Source organism: Protopterus annectens, chromosome 4.part0, assembly GCF_019279795.1.
Source record: "Protopterus annectens isolate FY-2018-M chromosome 4.part0, PAN1.0, whole genome shotgun sequence".
NCBI classification, from domain to species: Eukaryota; Metazoa; Chordata; order Ceratodontiformes; family Protopteridae; genus Protopterus; species Protopterus annectens.
Window position 1 is genome coordinate 167,734,893 of NC_056733.1, and position 19,436 is coordinate 167,754,328.

At 38.5% G+C, this 19,436-nt stretch overlaps 1 protein-coding gene across 3 annotated transcripts in view; it reads right to left on the bottom strand.

The window, feature by feature from the left end:
* The window catches only part of LOC122799227 (myosin heavy chain, skeletal muscle, adult-like), a 446,467-nt gene that overhangs the window by 67,006 nt on the left and 360,025 nt on the right, over nt 1-19,436 (bottom strand). For all 3 annotated transcript variants that reach the window (XM_044068147.1, XM_044068148.1, XM_044068149.1), the window contains 2 exons: nt 9,945-10,115; nt 5,453-5,762 (listed from right to left, as the gene is read on the bottom strand). In XM_044068147.1, coding sequence (XP_043924082.1) covers nt 5,453-5,762; nt 9,945-10,115 — 481 coding nt within the window. The remainder of the gene's footprint in view (nt 1-5,452; nt 5,763-9,944; nt 10,116-19,436) is intronic.

Consider the following 19,436-nt stretch of genomic DNA (forward strand, 5'->3'; position numbering starts at 1 on the left):
GGCTTCATTTAGCTTCTTTGTTTTGGAAATAGTTCCCAAAGAAGTTAGAGGTGGTATGTAGGAGGCCAAGTTAGAACACAGGGAACTTGTTTTGGCAGATTATTTTGGATGCCACTAAACATCCTGGTTTAAATGATGTGATATCGATCATTCCAGTGCTCAAGTTAAGAGCAGCTAAACTTTAATTACCACAAAATTCCAGCAGATGGCATCATTAATGCATTTTCCTTGGTTAGAAAATTGCTCTACTATGAATGTAAACATTTACACATATTTATTTATATATTCAGTATTTTTAAAAAAAGTTATTTATATTCATGTATATAATATCTTTGAATTTTTAAATATTTTAACGTTTATTACATCAAATTCAAATAGGGTTGTTTGGACATGAGTATTTGTAACTCATATTAGGTCATTAAAGCAGGTTCATTAATTGTTTATTCTTATTGGATAACTGTCTTAATTTCAATTGAATGATGACTATATAATGAGTTTGTGAACCATCATTCCTGTTTGTTATTCTGATGAAGAATTTTGAATACGTATTTGCAGTGGTCAGTGTTAAATTTTAACATTTTGCTGCCTTTGAAATAAACTATTGGATTTTAAACTGTGGTCTCGACGCTCTTATTTGGTTCTCCAGCGAACATTTGATTTGGTTTTAGAACTAAAATTGAAGTAAGTTAACTGACGGTAGTGTAACAACTGTTACTGTATCAGCCCTCGCAAAAGTTACAAGTGTTAGCTCAACTTTTGATTATTTTTTAATTTAAAAGGTAAAATTTCAATTTCAAACTACCTTTAACTTTTTACTACCTAATGTATGCTCTCCCTGATGAAGGAGCGCAGACAGGCTACCTCCCTATCTGCCCCGAAAGTGCCGGACATCTCAGAATCTTTCTCAGAACCAAGCTCGCTTCCAATGTTTTACAGATGGTAATGGCAAGTCTAAATCTAAAACTATAGTCAGTAACCCCAGAATATTTCTCAAGAACTCTCAACTCCCCAAACCACCCACCACAGAATCTCTGTTTTACAGTTAAATTTTTATTTATTTTGGTTACATTTAAGTTTTATTATAGTTTTCAAACATAGGTATAACTGTGACAAAGGGAAAGGCTCCAACGTAGTGCTAGAGGTAAGGTACGGCACATACGAACAAGAAGCCGGACAAAAACAAAAAGGAATTAAATAAGAGGAATGAAAAGCTTCCAGCCAGGTACGTCCTCTCCTCGTGGGCCTACCAGGGCCACACCCCCAACTAGTCACTTCTCATTGGACGTCACTCAACCACGCCCCCTCTACAGTAGCATAAAAGCAGCAGAGCAACAGCTCTCAGGTCATTCTGACCGGCGCTTGGGGAGCGTACAAATGGTCCTTTTTAGGACTCACACATAGCAAAAGAACCAAAGATCTGTTCAAGAAGAAGGACAACGGAGATTGACACCACCGCGGAACACCGAAGGAAACAACAGCAGCTCTTCCCAGAGCCCAGTGTGACCATACACAAAACAGCTCTTCTCAGAGCTCACGTGGATCTGCACTTTACACCAAACAGCTCTTCTCAGAGCTCACAGTACACCAAACAGCTCTTCTCATGGCTCACAGAGATCTGTATAAGCTCAGGTAAGAGCAACAGGAGACACATTGAAGAACAAAACAAAACAGCTCTTACTAGAGCTCCCACTGACACCCGAACGGGCATTCAAAACACAAAACGGCTCTTCTCAGAGCTCACAGAAATCTGTATCAGCTCCAGTAAGACCAGCCGGAGGCACAGACACAGCTTTGGTGAACCAAACAAAACAGTTCTTTTTAGAGCTACCGCATCTGCATTCAAAACACAAAACAGCTCTTCTCAGAGATCACGGAGATCTGTAACAGCTCTATACAGAGCTCCAGCTGCCCACAGGGCTAAAACAGCTCTTTTTAGAGCTAGCTCCACCACCGACTACATGTGGAAATCTGTTCACCGTTTAGGATCAAGAGTGAAAAGCATTGTAAAATTGGTTATTCCTTCCCTCCAGGCAGGCATCACTCAGGATCAAAAGCCCAAGTGGTCCACACCTATTTTTGTGGTGCTATCATATATTGGACAGATAACACCTCTTAAGCTGAAAGTCAGCTCTGAAATGAACAGTTAGAGTAAACTGAGATATTTGTAAAGACAGTATTAAAATATCAACCAACTTCAACACATTGCTTATAAGCCTGCCGTTATTTAATTGGGAACGAAATTGCACACATGATTTCATTTGTAACTTTATTTTGCTGAACATTTGTTTCAGATGTAATAATAGTTCTTAAAATAGTAGCTCCCAGTAGTAAGACTTTTCCCATTCTGGGTTCCAATAGTAAAGTCTATACTGGAGTTAGTAATCTGATCCTGGAGTTGGGTATTACTGCCAAGAGTTCTTCTCTTTCTTTCTTCATAGAAGAGCTCTCTTCCTGAATACTTTTTCCAATTATACCCATTTTGCATGGTCTCTTACTGTGTCTCATTGGATTTGTTTCCATACAGGGAGAGACATTAAATGGCCTCTCACCCTTTAGTGTGTAAGTGGTTGATGTATTTAGTAACAATGTATTAGGTCCTCCTCAGGTTACTATTTGAAAGTCCTTTTAGAACCTCATCAAATTCTATTTCATGAGACTTTGGAGAGTTATGTCTCTTACTTAATCAGCCAACATTTATCCTTGAGCACTGCAAGTTACTTGCATTTCCTTTATCTTGGCTATGAGGCACAGTTGGTGTACTGTCTACCATTGCATCACCTTCAATATTAGAGGTGGGGAACCGGGCAATAGGCTTCTATAACTCAGTGACAATTCTAAAGCGTCAAAGCAAATTTTCAAATTGTTAATAAGATTCAGCATTGATAGTTGATAGCTCTAAGAAATTCTAACTTTTTTTTTTTTTTTTTAAGAAATGGGATTGGATCAGTCTTACAAATTCCCATTATAACTGCGCTATTATAATGTTTACTAGTATCATTCTTTCCTAAGATGTTTCATTTGTGATTCTAAGTCAGAAACGTATGCATTCTAATTGCATAATGACAGAAATTTCCCTTTGTCCTTTTAGCAAATGTTACATTTTGCACTGGTAAAAATTGCCCCTTTTTCTAACAAGGAGGAAATACAAAGTTATACAAGCTTTTCCATCTAGACAGAGAAATTTGAGGTGTGTATTCTTGAAATGTTACTTTCTTTTCAGAAAAATAAATAAGAAAGTGAAAGTTTGCAAGCTGAATTCCACTCAGACAAAGTAGTATTTGCTAAGTAATGTAAGTTAAAATACTTCATTGCTAACTATAGGCCAGTACTACGATGCTTATGTGAACTGACTTATCCGTTGTACAAGTTGACAGCCTTTATAAAGTAATGTCTGTGGGAATGAAATAAATAAAAGCACACTACAGCTAAACTGATGTGCATGGATAGATGCAGAATAATCTAATAATGTCTTTTTTTTTTTTTTTTTTTTTTTTTTTGCTGTGTGCTTTTATGCATCCAACATTCAATTTAGCAAACTTACTGGAGCAGAAAAAATACTGTTTTGGTTTTAATTGCAGTTAAATGCACCTGTAAAAGGTAAAAAAAAAAAGCACAATAAGAGAAAACTATTTGTACAGAATGATTACTCTTGATATCAGTATATGAATTATTAAAACAATCCATTGTTAAAACTTCTTACGTAGTAACACTGTTTACTGCTTCAGACCATTTAGTTCTGCTGATCTTTGTGTCACATGCATGACTGCTATGTATCCGTTGCTCTCAGGGAGAATGAAGCTAAACACGCAGAAGACCAGGCAGAGACAGTAGAACACTGAACTACTGCTTATATAACTAAAGCATGCCACAGTTTTCTGCTTCCAAAACAAGCCAGCTACACATATCTCTGATCAGGGTCAAACAGTTACCCGTTAGTTAGAAGAAATCAGACATCATGGCCACTCATGTAAGAGTGAATCAAAATATTTAGGGATCAGGCAAAAATATCACAACACAGAAACTCCACTGATATACATCTCAAGTAATATAAAAATAGTAAAAAGTAAAAAAACACTCTAGCATTATTTTCAATACAATAATTTGCAATTTACCTCTAGCCACACAAATCACTCACTTGACAATTTTCCAAGCATGCATGAGAGCAACACCTGCTCAGCCACTCAATAAACAACAGGTACAAAATTCCTCACCTGCTGACTCATTAACACCTATGTGGTGTGAAATGTTGCACCTCTTACAGCCTGCACACATCCTTGCATTCCAGAGCATTTTCTGAAAAATCAACTTAATAAGCATACGATAATCAGGGTTTTTCTACTGTGAGACATCCTAGATTGACAATCTTAGTGTCATTTGTATTAATAAATTCTTGCCCTCTCTAATTCTGCCTGTTATAAGCTGGTAAGTCATTTAATTAAAAGGTCAGGCCCAAGAAAGGTCTGGATGCCATATGGAGCTATGGGCTTTAACAGGAATTATACAAAAAAGGTGCTATAGGCTTGAATGAGTTAATTAGTCAAGGGATACTACTTTTAGTCATGCTATTGTTTCACACCTTAAGTTGTCTTAAATTGCAAATGCACAACAAACTGTGCATTGGTATCATACGATTCAAACATATTACTTAGTTTTCGGTGTGATTTCAGTAGTGTAGCTAGTGAAGATGGCAGCTTCCCCTAGTGTGGGGTATTAGGGCATGTGATTGGCAGAGCAGTAATGTCATTTATTTCCATATAGGCATTTCTAAATGTCTGTACAGAAATGAACATTTTGGATATGGCTTTAGCTGTCAGAACTTCAGCGCTTTTTCTGTGGTATAACTTGTAGCACAGCAAGCTACTTATTACAAATATAGCAATCAGATTGCTACAATTTTTAAAAATAAAAAAACATTGATGTTTGCTCAGAGTTGTAGAGTGGAGAGGTACATAAATCGATATAACGCTCCTTAGGTAAGAAGCACCTGATCTGGGAACTGATCCTGTTTTTTTCCTTTTTTGTCTTCTCATCTTAGAGTTGAGGAACACCAGATTAGAGAGCAGCACTGAGCCTACAACTCTGGCTTTCAGTACAGTTTAATGCACTAAAGCAGTAAACTACAGTTGTTTTGTTTTGTTGACCTGAGTTTGATTCCCACAGCCCTTGGTATCACACTGTAAAACTCCACAAGTTATGTAAGCAGAAAAATGCTTTTAGGCACCTTTAAAAGCATATACTTGTCTCTGGTGATGCTTAATCAATCGACAAACAATTAATATAAAATACAATTTATTTTTTGTAGTGCACAGAGTATTGTCTCTATTATTTTCTGAGTTTTACATCAAACTCTAAAAACTCCATCCACAGTTAAATAAAAGTCAGATTTTGAGAAAAAAGTGCACTTTTCATTTTTTATGTAGCAAAAATAATAAAGTAAATATTGCAATATTACCTGTCCCTGCAATAACATATGTAGCATAGAGAGTGGCCAGTGTTTTCACTGTAGATTTCTGATAAAGAGCCACCACAGATTCATTCAGTGGGTCCTTATTCTTGTCCAGCCAGTTGTCCACATTGTAATCCACCAAGCCTGCATAATGCATTAGACAGAAATGAGCTTCTGCCCTTCCCTTAACAGGCTTGGGTTTCATGAAATTGTTGGACTTGCCAAGATGTTGGTCATAAAGTTTGTTTTTGAAGGTTATATCTGTAGCTTTTGGGAACATGCATTCTTCTTCAAGAACTGAAAAGATTCCTAATGGCTGAAACATAAATAAAAGTGCGTACATGTTATACACTGCATTGTTTTTCTATGCAAGAGAATACTCTCAAAGGCTGAAACATAAATAGAAGTGCTTACATTTTATGCATTGCATTTTTATTCTTAGTCATCTCCATGCTTTGTAATTCAGAGATACTGCACACTGATGCTTAGAACACCATCATGTAATCTAAAGCCCAATATGCAGGACCTCATAGTCCATGCACATTGGAAGCTGGCTATTCATAACACAGTTATCAGTTACACCTACATTCTGCATATGTGAAGAGTTGAATTATTCTTTAAAATGAGAAACAGCAGTTAAATCTAAAGCACCTGAAAGAAATCCTCAAAAAATATCCATGTCTAATACATTAAGAGCAGGAGGCCCATAACGATTGTAAAATGCTGACTTCAGTCAGCCAGGGTACCACTTTCAGTCATATCTTGTAGTTTTTTTTTTGTTTTACTTTTTAATTACAAAGTTCAACAATGTACTTACAAGTGAATTAAGTAGAAAACTGAATGCAGATCAGTCTGGTGCTGCACTCCTTCACAGCATGAAATATGATCTGCTACATTGTACTGCAGGAAACAGAACAGCAGGAATGAATATACAGATCTCATTTAAAGGGGGAACATTATAACTGTTACAAAGAAAGTGCAACTGTCATTTGGCCCTTTGGTGTAATGCACAAAACCAGTATAAACACACTGGATGTGGCAGATGTCCAAGACATAATACTGAGATGTAGAACAGCCGCAGTGGTACAGCGATAGCGTTGTTGCCTCACAGCAAGAGGTTCTCCTGTTCGATTCATGGCTGGAGTGCCTTCTGTGTGCAGTCTGCATGTCCTCCCCACAGTCGAGTGGCCTCCGAAAGACATGCGTGAATGGGCGTGCCTTCGCTGAAGGTTGGGCATCGGGCTGGCAACTCGGCACCATAGAAAAATCTACTGCCAATCATTAGCGTACTGGAGCTCCGCTGTGGCGACCCCTAACTGGGAAAAGCCGAAAAGACAAACATAGTTCCATTCCATCACTACATACTGCATACTATGGTTTTATTCTACCACTGCACACTGTAGGCCACAGTCCCATTCCACCATTGCACATTGCACCATAAGGAGAGACAAAATTAGAAAGTCAATCACTAGCATGAAACTCCATTAATGCAGAGGTACGGGCAACTAAGGAGTAAATCAGAGCGCACATCTGAGGAAATGTTTGCACGTCCAGCGGGGGAATGTGTCACCAGCACCTCTCTCAGTTTTGAGGGGGCTATCCTGTATGACATAAGGGCAGCAACAACTACCCAGAAAATAAGAACATATCTCTGCACTGCTATAGAACTATGTGCTTCTCTGCATTGTGACATCCACTTCCAGCTTCCCGGTACAGTAGCAGCAATCCTTAATAAATGTTGGAAGCTTATCCCCCATTGCAGAAACAACATCAGGCTGACTTGTATTGTGACAGCAACCATAGGCTGTGCAACGTGACAATAACCAAAGGTCTCCTAGGATTTCTCTGCCAAGCATGAGCAACTGGCATATCTGAAGACCAGTGATGGCAGTCCTATGACATGTGTGTCAAAGGTGACACGCCATGACATTTTGGGTGACGCACCAGCATTCACCAACACCCGAGTTACCAAAGAAATTGAATGAACAAAAATACAAGAAATATGTTTTCCTCCGCTTATCTATTAAAACTCAGCAACAAAAAAAAGTCATTAGTTGACAATCAAATGAAATGCAATATGTTCATGTTTTTTTCAGTTCAATTCAAAATTACTATTAAAAGTAGGGTCATTTTTTGGTGCAATATTTTAACCTAATTATCAGTACTCATAGTGTTTTCCCTGTTCTAAGTCACTGATTTTTCTTTTACTTTTACAATACATGGCAGCACACATGACTGGACTGTATTTTTAAATAGATGAATATGTAAAGAAATGTAAGAATTGTTTCTCTTTTGTTTGGGGGGGTGACATGCCAGCAGAGTCACAATGAGCATTTTCTGAATTTTTGACACATGAAGCCCAAAAGGTTTGCCATCACTGTATGAAGACAGACCTGCTGTCTTCACATGAAGGACTTTATTCTAAATATGAGGCAAAATTATCAGTTAAAAATTAAGTAACTAGGCATTCCAAAGTATTTTTGCAACTGGCTTATGGGACATTATTACATTTGTCAGAGCTGCCCTGTTACTGACCTAGATTGACATACTGAAAATATATTTCTGTTTGATCTCTATAAACCAAACATTGCACTTCATTCCTCCTTGCAAAAGGTGAAGTTGCTAGACAGTATCAGTTGTCGTCACATTAATACCTATAAAGCACGACATTCCCAGGTCCAGGTGCAGCAACACATGGCTCCTTCCACCTACCTGGCAGTTTCACTTTATCAGCTTACACAAAGACTCAGCCAGATGTACACCAGTAAGCTGTGACATATGCTTTTTAAGCTCTATTCTTTTCCTGGGATTCTGGTAACTATTACTTCATAGTCAAGACCTCTACTAAATTTTTTTTTATTTATATAGTGATCTATTTAGCAGAATTAGCAGTAATGAAAAATGATGCTCTCCTGAAACATCAATCTCCAGGCCATGGGGGTGTTACACTGGGGGAGGGCATGCTGTTTTCTAGAAGGAGGTGCATTTTTGAGTACAAGTTGGTGTGCAGCTCCAAAAATACTGGGTACACCCCTGGACCTGTGCAGGATGGCTACCTCATATTGATGGGGTACATGACTTGTGAGCGTGTGATTAATCTCATGTGATGCTGAGCAGTGGTCACAGGCTAAGTACCTGAACTCCATCATACTCTGAAATACCAGGTCAGGCTCCCTACTGAGACACAATATGCAACAACTTAGTGCAAGTATGCATGAGGTTCCTATATAAAACATTTGTTATTCTCCAGTCATTTGAGTTCCTGAATTCCACCAGAGGTTGTCCATAGCTTTGAACTCATTGATGTTTGACTTGGTGATCAGTGTTAGCTATAGGAAATCACTGCTAGTGCAGTTTCTACTTAGTTACCAGCTGTGATATATGTGTGTCATTACCAGCTGTGATATATGTGGGTCATTACTAGATGTGATATATGTGGGTCGTTAGCAGCTGTGATATATATGTGGGTTGCTACCATCTGTGATATATGTGTGTTGTTACTAGCTGTGATATATGTGTGTTGTTACCACCTATGATATATGTGGGTCATTACCAGCTGTGATATATGTGGGTGGTCTGCAGTTTCTACTTAGTTACCAGCCGTGATATATGTGGGTTGTTACCAGCAGTGATATATATGTAGGTCATTACCAGCTGTGCTATATGTGGGTCATTACCAGCTGTGATATATGTGGGTCATTACCAGCTGTGATATATGTATGTGTCATTACCAGCTGTGCTATATGTGGGTCATTACCAGCTGTGCTATATGTGGGTCATTACCAGCTGTGATATATGTGGGTCATTACCAGCTGTGATATATGTGGGTGGTCTGCAGTTTCTACAGTTACCAGCTGTGGTATATGTGGGTGGTCTGCAGTTTCTACTTAATTACCAGCTGTGGCATATGTGTCATTATCAGCTGTGATATATGTGGGTTGTTACCAGCTGTGATATATGTGTGTAGTCTTTTCAGGTCTTCTCTGCAGATGTACAACCATGGAGTTAGTATATTTAGGTAAATGGGTAGTGGGGGCAAACCATCGCATTGGAAAGGTGAAGTAGGCTTAAACCTCCCAAAAAAATGCTATCAATGGCATTTCTATTTGGGTAAAGCACTGATCATTTGTTTCCATGACTACTTGAAACTTGGGGAGATACTAGAAAGTGTAGCATAAGCATTAGTGTATGATACACTGTTCCCCAGTGAAAGGTGAAAGGTGAATAAAAGGTAGGAAAGGAGAAGGTAAGATATGATGGGAAAAGACAGGGCAGGATAGGTCAAAACAAGATAAGACAGGATGAGAGTGGGCAGGATTGAATGGGATAGGATAGGATAGGAGACCTGAAGGTATTCAACTCCACTCCCACTAACCTGCATCATCAGGAAAACAACCGGAGTCCATTCCAGGGCCCAAATTACAAGCATCACAAACACACACTTTTCTTTTCCTGCATGTCAGCCATTTCCATAGGTAGCAGACAACATCACACTCACCTTTTCAATAAGCTCAATACAAGCTGCTAAATCCATCCCAAAATCAATAAATTCCCATGCGATTCCTTCCATAGTGTACTCCTCTTGTTCTAGAACAAACATGTGATGGTTGAAAAATTGCTGCAGTTTTTCATTAGTGAAGTTGATGCAGAGCTGCTCAAAGCTGTTGAACTGCAAAATAAATAAATAAATAAAACTGAAGTTAAATTTGTGCTTCCCTTTCTAGAATAATAAACACACATATACAAGAGGGCAAACATGCTACTCTATAAGCTTCGTCCCATTCTTTGCAAAATATAAATGTTATATAATGATCTAATCTTTGAAAATTCATTCATTACAATTATCTGATGAAGAAAATGCAGTTCTTTTACTGAAAGTTTTCCATGCAAAAATTAAAATAATACAGTAATACCTATACAAATTCTTCAACTCCGAGAACTCTAACTGCTTACAAAACCAAACTCTAATAAAATTACACAATAACATTACTGTTCCTAGATTAACCAAAGGCAAAAACAGATTTTTTTGTAGCTTTTCTTCCCAGGCCTCTAGTGAAAATCACAATAGGAAAGAATGGCAAACAAAACATATATTAATAACTTAATCATAAAAAATAAGTCATTCTGTAACAGTAATAAAGTATCCAATATTGCAGTAACAGTTTTACTCGTGGCTCATGTTTTTGAGTTAATGTACAACTCATGTTATTACACAGTAATACAGCCTCTGTCATGACTTATTGCTTAATCATATCTTATGTTAACATACTTTTCACACCTACATTCAGGCAGGAATAACGTCAGTTTTCTGTGTTATAAACCTGGGTCAGTATTGGCAAGAACCTTAGCAGTTTTCAAACAGTAAAGTCATATACATAACATGGTTTTATTTGTAACACACACAAAGACACACACACCCACACACACACACACACACACACACACACACACACACACACACACACACACACACACACACACACACACACACACACACACACACATGCTCTCACTTACCAGCTGCTATCACCCTTCTTCCATTTGGACCTGAACCCTTTCATTCCTTGGGTATTGACACTTTGGTCACTGTCCTAGGTGACATTAAAGTAGAAGAAGCCATCATCCAGGCAGGGATGAAGGCTTGTATTCCTCTGCCAGCTAGACCATCCCTATAGACTGTTGTCCACCTGGTATCTTGCCCTTCCCCACCACTAGCCTTGAAACCTTGTCAGCTGGAGAGCTTTCATGTGAGAGCTGGTATCACCATCATTCCCACCTGCAGCCTACAACCCACCTAGTGGTTGCCAGTCCCTTGTTGCTACCACTTTTCTGACCAGACAAAACATGATCAGGGATGATGTCATACATTAGGACAGCAATATGTTTACATATATTTTTTGTTAAACCTCCTCACCCTTGCTCGTTAATGTGAGTGCTTGCATCACCATAAGGGCCTGCTATGCTCTCCTTTTGCAGATATATGTTCCACATGTACATGCAGCTAGGATTTATCACTGACTTGGTACTACCAAAATTCTTGTCCACTGTTTTGTGCCATGTACCACTGCCTGCAAGCCTCTGTTTGCTAGGTACCAAATGCAGCTCCTCTCCCCCACAGGATGGATGAGCTGACACGCCCATCCCATCCCCACCCAGTTCCTTGAACACCCAAGCTGCAATACAGACTTGGGTGGTCTGGACTGCAATCAGGTCTTTGTCCATCTATGCCATACATCCAAGGCTGCTGGGACTGATTTTTTTTACCCAGAAAACAGTAGGTGCGTTTATATGGTTCTGAATACCAGGCACATGGTAGTGTTAAGAAATACAGTACTAAGGAATGGAATAAAATTCTATATTAGAAGAAAAAGCAGGTTTTAGAAGAGGAAGCTAAAGAAAGAGTTAAAAGAAATATAACCAATGAAAAAAAGAAGGTATATATAGGAGAATAACAGGGGGAAAAGATGAAAAAATGCCAATGCAGATGCTACAGTAAAGGAAGCAAACTTCATTCTGCATGCTAAGATTACCCTAAAGATAAAGATGGCTCAAAGCATGAGGAATGTGCAAAATAAATGTTCTGGCTAGCTCAGGAGGTATTGAAGGAGTCAACACAACCTTGTGCTACTGAGAAGGGGAAGACTGAAGATCAAATGTTCTACAGATCGGGCTGAAATACTGAATCATTGCTTTTCCATGGTATCTGCACAAGAGAGACAAGTTGGTGCTAGAAAAAGACAGCAGGGCAGTAATGGAAAGAAACATAAAACTCAGCAGAAAATTTAGTAGACAGGAATCAGAAAAGGAGTTCAAATAATTTCTGTTCAGTAACCATTTTTATGTATCTTTTCTGTTGCTTTGAGAATTCATAAGGAACCTAAAACACTTAGAATGTTTAAATGATTTAGTTCTGAACTGTACTGCAAGTTTCTCAGACAAGAAAATTGGGATCAGTGTTTTTTCTATGATACCATTGAGATAAACTGCAAGTAAACCCTGCATTTTGCGTATATTGAATAAGCCAGCATCTTCTAAGAAACAAAGCAAAGTCACAAGGTTCTGTCCACAGACAATTAAAAACTAAAGCACTCATTTAAATAAAAAAAAACTATGACAAGTTTAGGAAATTAAGCACTGATAAGTTATGGTTAGCTTTTAAAACCCAGATTACTTAATGTGAAGTAGTTTATTAGGTCTGAAATGTCATTGTTTTAGACGAAAATATCTTCAAACGTTGCTTTATATCCCAAATGTTTTCGATGCAAATACATAATATTTAGTGAATGTTTCTAACAATGTTGTTAGTGCACCTGTCTCTAGAGAGTGTATGTACGTTTACTAATATTTAGGAGTTAGATAATAAGGTCAAATGTTTTCTTTTGTGAAGTCTTTCAGGCACTTAGTGCATGTTTTAATTATATTTGTTTTACCTGAACTATCATGTTTATACTTATTTTGGGTTGTCAAATTAAAATGTAATTCTTGTTTTCAAGATTTACATATGTTTATATAATTTGGAGAAAACTAAAGAAAAGAGGATTCTGGAATGTAACACTAAAAGATCATATGCAAAGGCACAAAATGAAATGCGGAATCTGTATTCCATTTCTATCTTTTTTGCACAGCTCACAAGTGGGTAGGGGCTGTTCTGATCATATTTTCACATAAAATAATGATTTTATGTGAAAATATTTCATGAAAACTGGTACAACCACAGTGCAATGACATTGACATCTTAACTCTTCCTTCTGTGTAGCTGTGAAGGGAATGGCTTGTGATCTTGGGGCTAGAAAAGGATTAGTTATCAGCATTAATTTTATATTCCACTGAAAACCTGAAATATACCATACAGCAAATAAAAGTACCAAAAGTGTTCTCGTTACTTTTAAAAACCTGATTTTTAACGTCATTTGCTTTGTGAAGCTGCTTCCACAGTGTGGCAAGTCCAAAATATAGTTTCTGGACAAAAACCCAGGAAGACTTAAACTAAAATTATAGAAACTTCATCATTTTGACTTAAGCTTCTCAGTTTCTATATAAAGTACATGCAGCATTTTTAAATTCTGCTCATAATCCTTAATATTTTGCTGTATTGATATGCAGCAGGCTTTATTTTTTCTGTCATTCACTGATGACACAAAGTACATCTCGCTCCAAGACAACGTCATTAAATCCAGCTCACCATAGATGCACAGCATAACCTTCATTCCACAAGCTCCCGAGAAGCATTGACCTTGCAGGTTATTTTTAGAGTTAAAAGAAATTATATTTTTATGTTTTTGTGCAGAAGTCCACTAGCGCCTCTAGGATCTTGTCAAGGCAGTCAGTCAAAAGACAACTGAATGGCAAAAGATGGACATCTGCATAAGATCTTGAAGACATGTGTAAGCCTCAGGATTAGGTTTTCATCAGGTTATTTGCAGATATAATGTAGTATCCATGAGCTATTTTTTTCTCCTGGTCTGTTCTCATGAAAGTTAAAATAGAAATGCTCAGAGTTTATCCTTGACAAGTTGTTTTCCATAATATCTGAGCACGGCAGTTAAACATTAGAAATGCCATTATCAAGTCCATTGAGCAGATTAGTTCTCTAGAAGAATCACTGCTGGAGTTACAAAGCCAAGTAGGGGAGCCAGAACATCAGATGGTATTTGTCTTAAATCACAGTTTTCTTCTTCAGAAGTTTGAAGAATTGAAATACAATTCTTAGTGCAATGACATGAATTTTTGGAGTGCCTGAGAAAACAGAAGTGCAAACTATGGATGCATGTTTTATCACAGGAATCCTAGGAAATACAAGCCTATTAAAGCAAATGCCACATGTACCATGCCAATAATCACTCTCAAACTCTATCACCCTTTTCAAGGAGGTTAAGGCCTGTAAATTCCAGAGTGTATTTTGAGGTACCCATCAACTGTTCAAGCTATGTTTGAAGGCAGACAGGGAACTGCATTGCTTGGCATGCAAAGGGAGGCCATACCAGAGCAAGAGGAGGCACTGGATGAAGTACCTATCACTCCATTTATTTTTATTTATTAACTTTTGTAGATGCAGAGTTCATGCTCTAGTGCTGACTGTGCTGTTTGGCAGGGTGAGAAAAATTAGGCCTCAGATAATGATATCCTTGCAAGGCAAAAGTCTCACCTCAGGAGTCTGTATGACACTAAGTAACTCCAGCTTCCATGATATATAAGATTTTTGAGACATGAGATTCATTTTGTTGGGAACCTCTGCAGTCTTTCAATTTTTTTATGTCTAGTGAGAAATATGCTTAAGGGTGCATTATAGGTTCATAGATTAGTTCTAGGCTAACTGCCCTTGCGAGACATTTTAAGCCTAGCCAATTATCCCCTGTGAGATTCAAACCCTGTACCTTGTATTTGTAAGGCAAACACCTCAACCATTAGGCCACCATGGGTCAAGCCAGGGAGAAGTACATGGTAACAATAACTTCCTTGGTTTTAGAAGAGCTGCCCAGGACTTCCTGACTATTGTCACTGCATAGATGCCCAGGTATGTGATGCCAGACACACTGGAGAGTGGGATGTCATTGATGCTGTAGGTGGTAGCAATTTTCTGTTTTTTGCAAATTATACTGCATTTGTTAGCATAGAATGGTTACAGGACTTGCTGCATTTAAATAGCAATTTTGCATCTCAATTTGACAGAGCTTATCACTGCTTGCAGCCACCATTAGTTTCAACCATCTCAAAGCCCAAGGCTGTCATTTGCTCACTGCTCAGTTACCAAGATTTAAGTCAGATTTTCCCCTCCAAGTGCCCTCACTCTACCTAAAGGTGAAATGGTCCACTTAACCATTTCAATAATGGCTTTAAGAACACTTCTACTACTTGCCTTCAAGGTACTGAAGAAAAAAAGAAGGCGATCAAGGCATCTTTGGTGTACTTTGTAAAACTGTAAGTGATTCAGTGAGTATCTCAGATTTTTGAGTTCATTAGCAAGTTGGTTTTATATCTTCTAAAGAAAAGCATTGTCAATTGACTTGAAACACCAGAAGTGAAAGGGCCAGTTGACTGTAGGACTCCAACTGATTACTGGATCATGATGAAATCCCTGAGGAGGAAGAAAACACACTGTATAAAGAGAACTATTTTTCTTCCTTTAAGTGTCTCAAGAAGATGAGGTATGGGAAGCATGCGAATACATTCAGACTTTCATAGCAACTATATTGGGGACACTTATATGTCAGACTATCTTCGTGGTCGAGGCAGTATCAGGAATTGATATTTGTAGAGCTGGCAATGTATTTTTTGAATATTAGTTTACACTTCCACGTACCTGATCCCTTTCCTCTGCTGGTCCTGCCCAGTGGCTCTTCTATATGTATCCAATCAGTCCATTTGTTCCATTAGAAGTGAGGACAGGTATCACCAGGCTAGGAGGAAGCCCTGCAAGCCATTTGTTCCTCACATAAAGCCCAATCATGGTAGGGAGTATGCCAACATTCTGGACCAGTGGAGCTGACTACCCAGTCAAACCTGTGAATTCAGCTGCTCAGCAGCTCCTTAAGCGCCACATAGTGCTGTTCTCTCTAGAAGCATGCATGTGTGCACGGTGCCTCACATCACTATTCCCGGTATCTGTGGCACGTCTGCAGCATGTGCTCAGTGAACGTTTTCCTCTTGGGCATAACATCTGGTGCCAATGCTAGGTATCCCAAGTGGCATGACTTCCTTCTCCCCAAAATGACAAAGTCGACATTGGCCACTCACTCCCATTGCCATGGTCCAGCACCTCCAGTGCCCATGCTGCTACTCAAGCATGGGTCATCAGGGTCACATTGGGAGCTTCACCCCTCTGTGGCATGGGGCTAGAGCAAATATTGGTCTGCATCTTTATTACTATTGTTAAGATATGAGCCCTTTATAAAGCTTGCATTATGTAAGGTTAGACAGTTTATCTCAGATGTGTCCAGGAACCTGCCCCACAGTCCTCTGCTCTGCTTGAGTATGCATTTTCCTTAAATTTTCTAACCTTGGAAACCACAGTTTACACAAGGCTATAGGCATTGTTGTTCACTTTATAAGAATCTTTGTGTTAGGATATGGTTTTTATGGGAAGGCATTTGTTAACAGAAACAAATCCTTCTTTTCTGCCATACTTCTGTATTACATAGCTCTCCAATATGTTATTTCATTTATTTGTTTTAATTGTTTTGGGCCATTTTACTGTTACTTATTCTCTCTTTGTACAGACACTTTCTCTCCACATCACAGCTGCTACCCATGTTTGCACATCTAATATATTATTAACATTATTTATTATGGGTATTGTAACAATTTTTTACATCTCGTTGTGTGACTTGAAATCCCTGTTATTAAGGGTCTATGACAAATCTTCGAACACTCAAAAATTTGAACGCTACATGGTCGAGACCAAACCTTTGAAATTTTAAGTGTTGATTGACTTTCAACAGCGCCATACGGTGCAGATAGGGAGCATTTCCCTTTTCTGCACGGAAGTGCAGTCTCAGAGTTGGTATATATAAGTAGGGGGGTGTGGGGGGTGCAGCCCCCCATGTGGGGGGTGCAGGGGGACTTGCCCCCTGCCTATGCTGTTAAAGTGTTTTTTTCTTTTTTTAGTTTTCTTTAATTTCATGTTCGAACATCCAAATGTCAAACATTTGGTCTCGACCATGTAATGTTCGACATTTTGGATGTTCGAACATTTAACATAGACCCATAGACACACACACACACACACACACACATCCTCATATATATAGCTGCATTTCATTTCTTTGAATGTTCAAAATCTTGAATGTTCTTTCACTGGTTTAAAAGACTAAATTCTCTTAATGCCATCTTCTGTGTGTGCTTGACTGCTGTACAGCACGGAGTGGAAATTTGCCTTTTCTCTGCTGTTGTGTGATCTCAAAGTTGGTATATATAATTATGAATGGGTCTGGGGGGTGCAGGGGGGGGCTTTCCCGCTGGAAAAAAATGTTTTTTTAATTTATTTTCATAATTTTTGTTCTGATATTTTTAGACCAATCTTTTTTATTCAGACATTTTAATTTTCAAAATTGTGTTAGGTAATCATGTGTGTGTGTGTGTGTGTGTGTGTGTATATGTGTATGCATGTATGTGTGTGTGTGTGTGTATATATATATATATATATATATATATATATATATATATACACACACACACACACACACACACACACACATATCTATATATATATATACACACACACACACACACACACACGCACGCACACGCACACACACACAAACACAAACACAAACACACACACACACACACACACACACACACACACACACACACACACACACACACACATATACACAGAAATAGAAAGAGAGGCTGATGCCTCAGGGGACCTTTTTAAGTCCAGCCATGCTTCCTAAATGTATCTGACAAGTTTTAATACCCTAGGGTTATTTAAGGGGGTGTATGTAGGATTGAGAATGAGTGGTCATATACATTATAGCCTTCTAGGCAAAATTCCTGATTCCCTGAGTCACTACTAGGCAGATCCCTCCTCGTTTAGCTAGATTATTTCATAGAACATAGGTGGCTTGCAAGAAGGTTGATATTTGGGAGGGGGGTTACAGCCATTATTAAACAAAGGGGTGCATAGGAATTTAAAGTAGCTACTTTAGTGCTGCAAAACCTTAAAAGAGTGTTCTTGAATGACTGGTGATGGCTGAGCCCTTGTCTTGAGTTATAGTTGCAGTCAATTTAGGTATTTCATAGATCAACAATTGTTCCGGTTCATTAAACCTTTCCGGTGTAGTTTCAAATGACAAGTTTTCTTTAAGCCACTGGCTGCAACGAGATAATGATTTTGCATTTGCAGCGGGAGCTAGTGGAAACAATGCTTTATCTTTTGACAAACAGCTCAAGTTGCTAAAAGAAAAAAATATTGAAATACCGGAAGCTCCAAGTTGAAAACTTGTACCTAAGAGAATGCCTGAGATATGAGCAGGTGCCGAAAAGACTCAGGATGTGGAAGTATCCCACAGGTTTGGTCTGTGACTCTTGCCTACACTGCGAGTTGTTGACTTTTTTTAATAAACAGGGATGTGAACTGCTTGAGATTTTAGTAAGAAACAATGATAAACAAATGAATGTGTTAAATGAATCCATCAATGTTTTGAACTCCAGCCTGTGGGCTGATTTACTGTTTCAGCATAAGATACATGACTATCGTAGTATCTTTTTTGAAGTTGATAAAGTTGTTGATGATTTGAAAAACAAAAAGAATAAGAAATTGGTACGTGACAAAAGTGAATATGAGGGGGGAAGGGCTTATCCATTACCACCAGTAAACAAGAATGTTTCTGGCAATGAGGAAGGGGGCAGATTTCATGTTCAAGAAGAGGAAGGAGGAGTCAGTCAAGGAGTTCATGATGGTCAGGAGGAAGAGGCCCCTTTAGAGAACTCCCCCCCCTCTAAGGAGGTCAGCGAGACTTATGAATCAAAGGGAGGGAGCTAGGGGAACTTCTAACATGAGAACTGGATTCCAACAGGATTCCTATTTGACGAGAAGGAGACCCAGAGGGAGGGGGAGAGGGAGACAATGATGACTTCATCCATGGAAGGGGTGAACATTGCAATGAACACCATGGAAGGAGTGAACATTGCAATGAACACCAAAGGGGACTTCAAGATATACAACTTGAGTAGTGTGGAAGTCACCATTGAATTGGCTAACCTTTTTGAGAAAGGTTTTACATTTGTATCAGCCAGAACTGGGAGGATTGATGAAGTTTTAATTCAATTGAAGTTGTTTGTACGGAAAATTAATTTATGCATGCATTTTGACCAAGAAAGAAGGTCAGCTCCTACTTTGTGTAAACGTGCTAGCACTTTTAATCCCCCACTCCACCCTCTGGTCAATATTTTTGAAAAAATCAGTGAAAATGTTATTTAAAAGGCACTTAAAGAGAAAGTCAAGGTACCCTTTAATTTAGAAAGGGGACAAGATAAGCTACTAAAA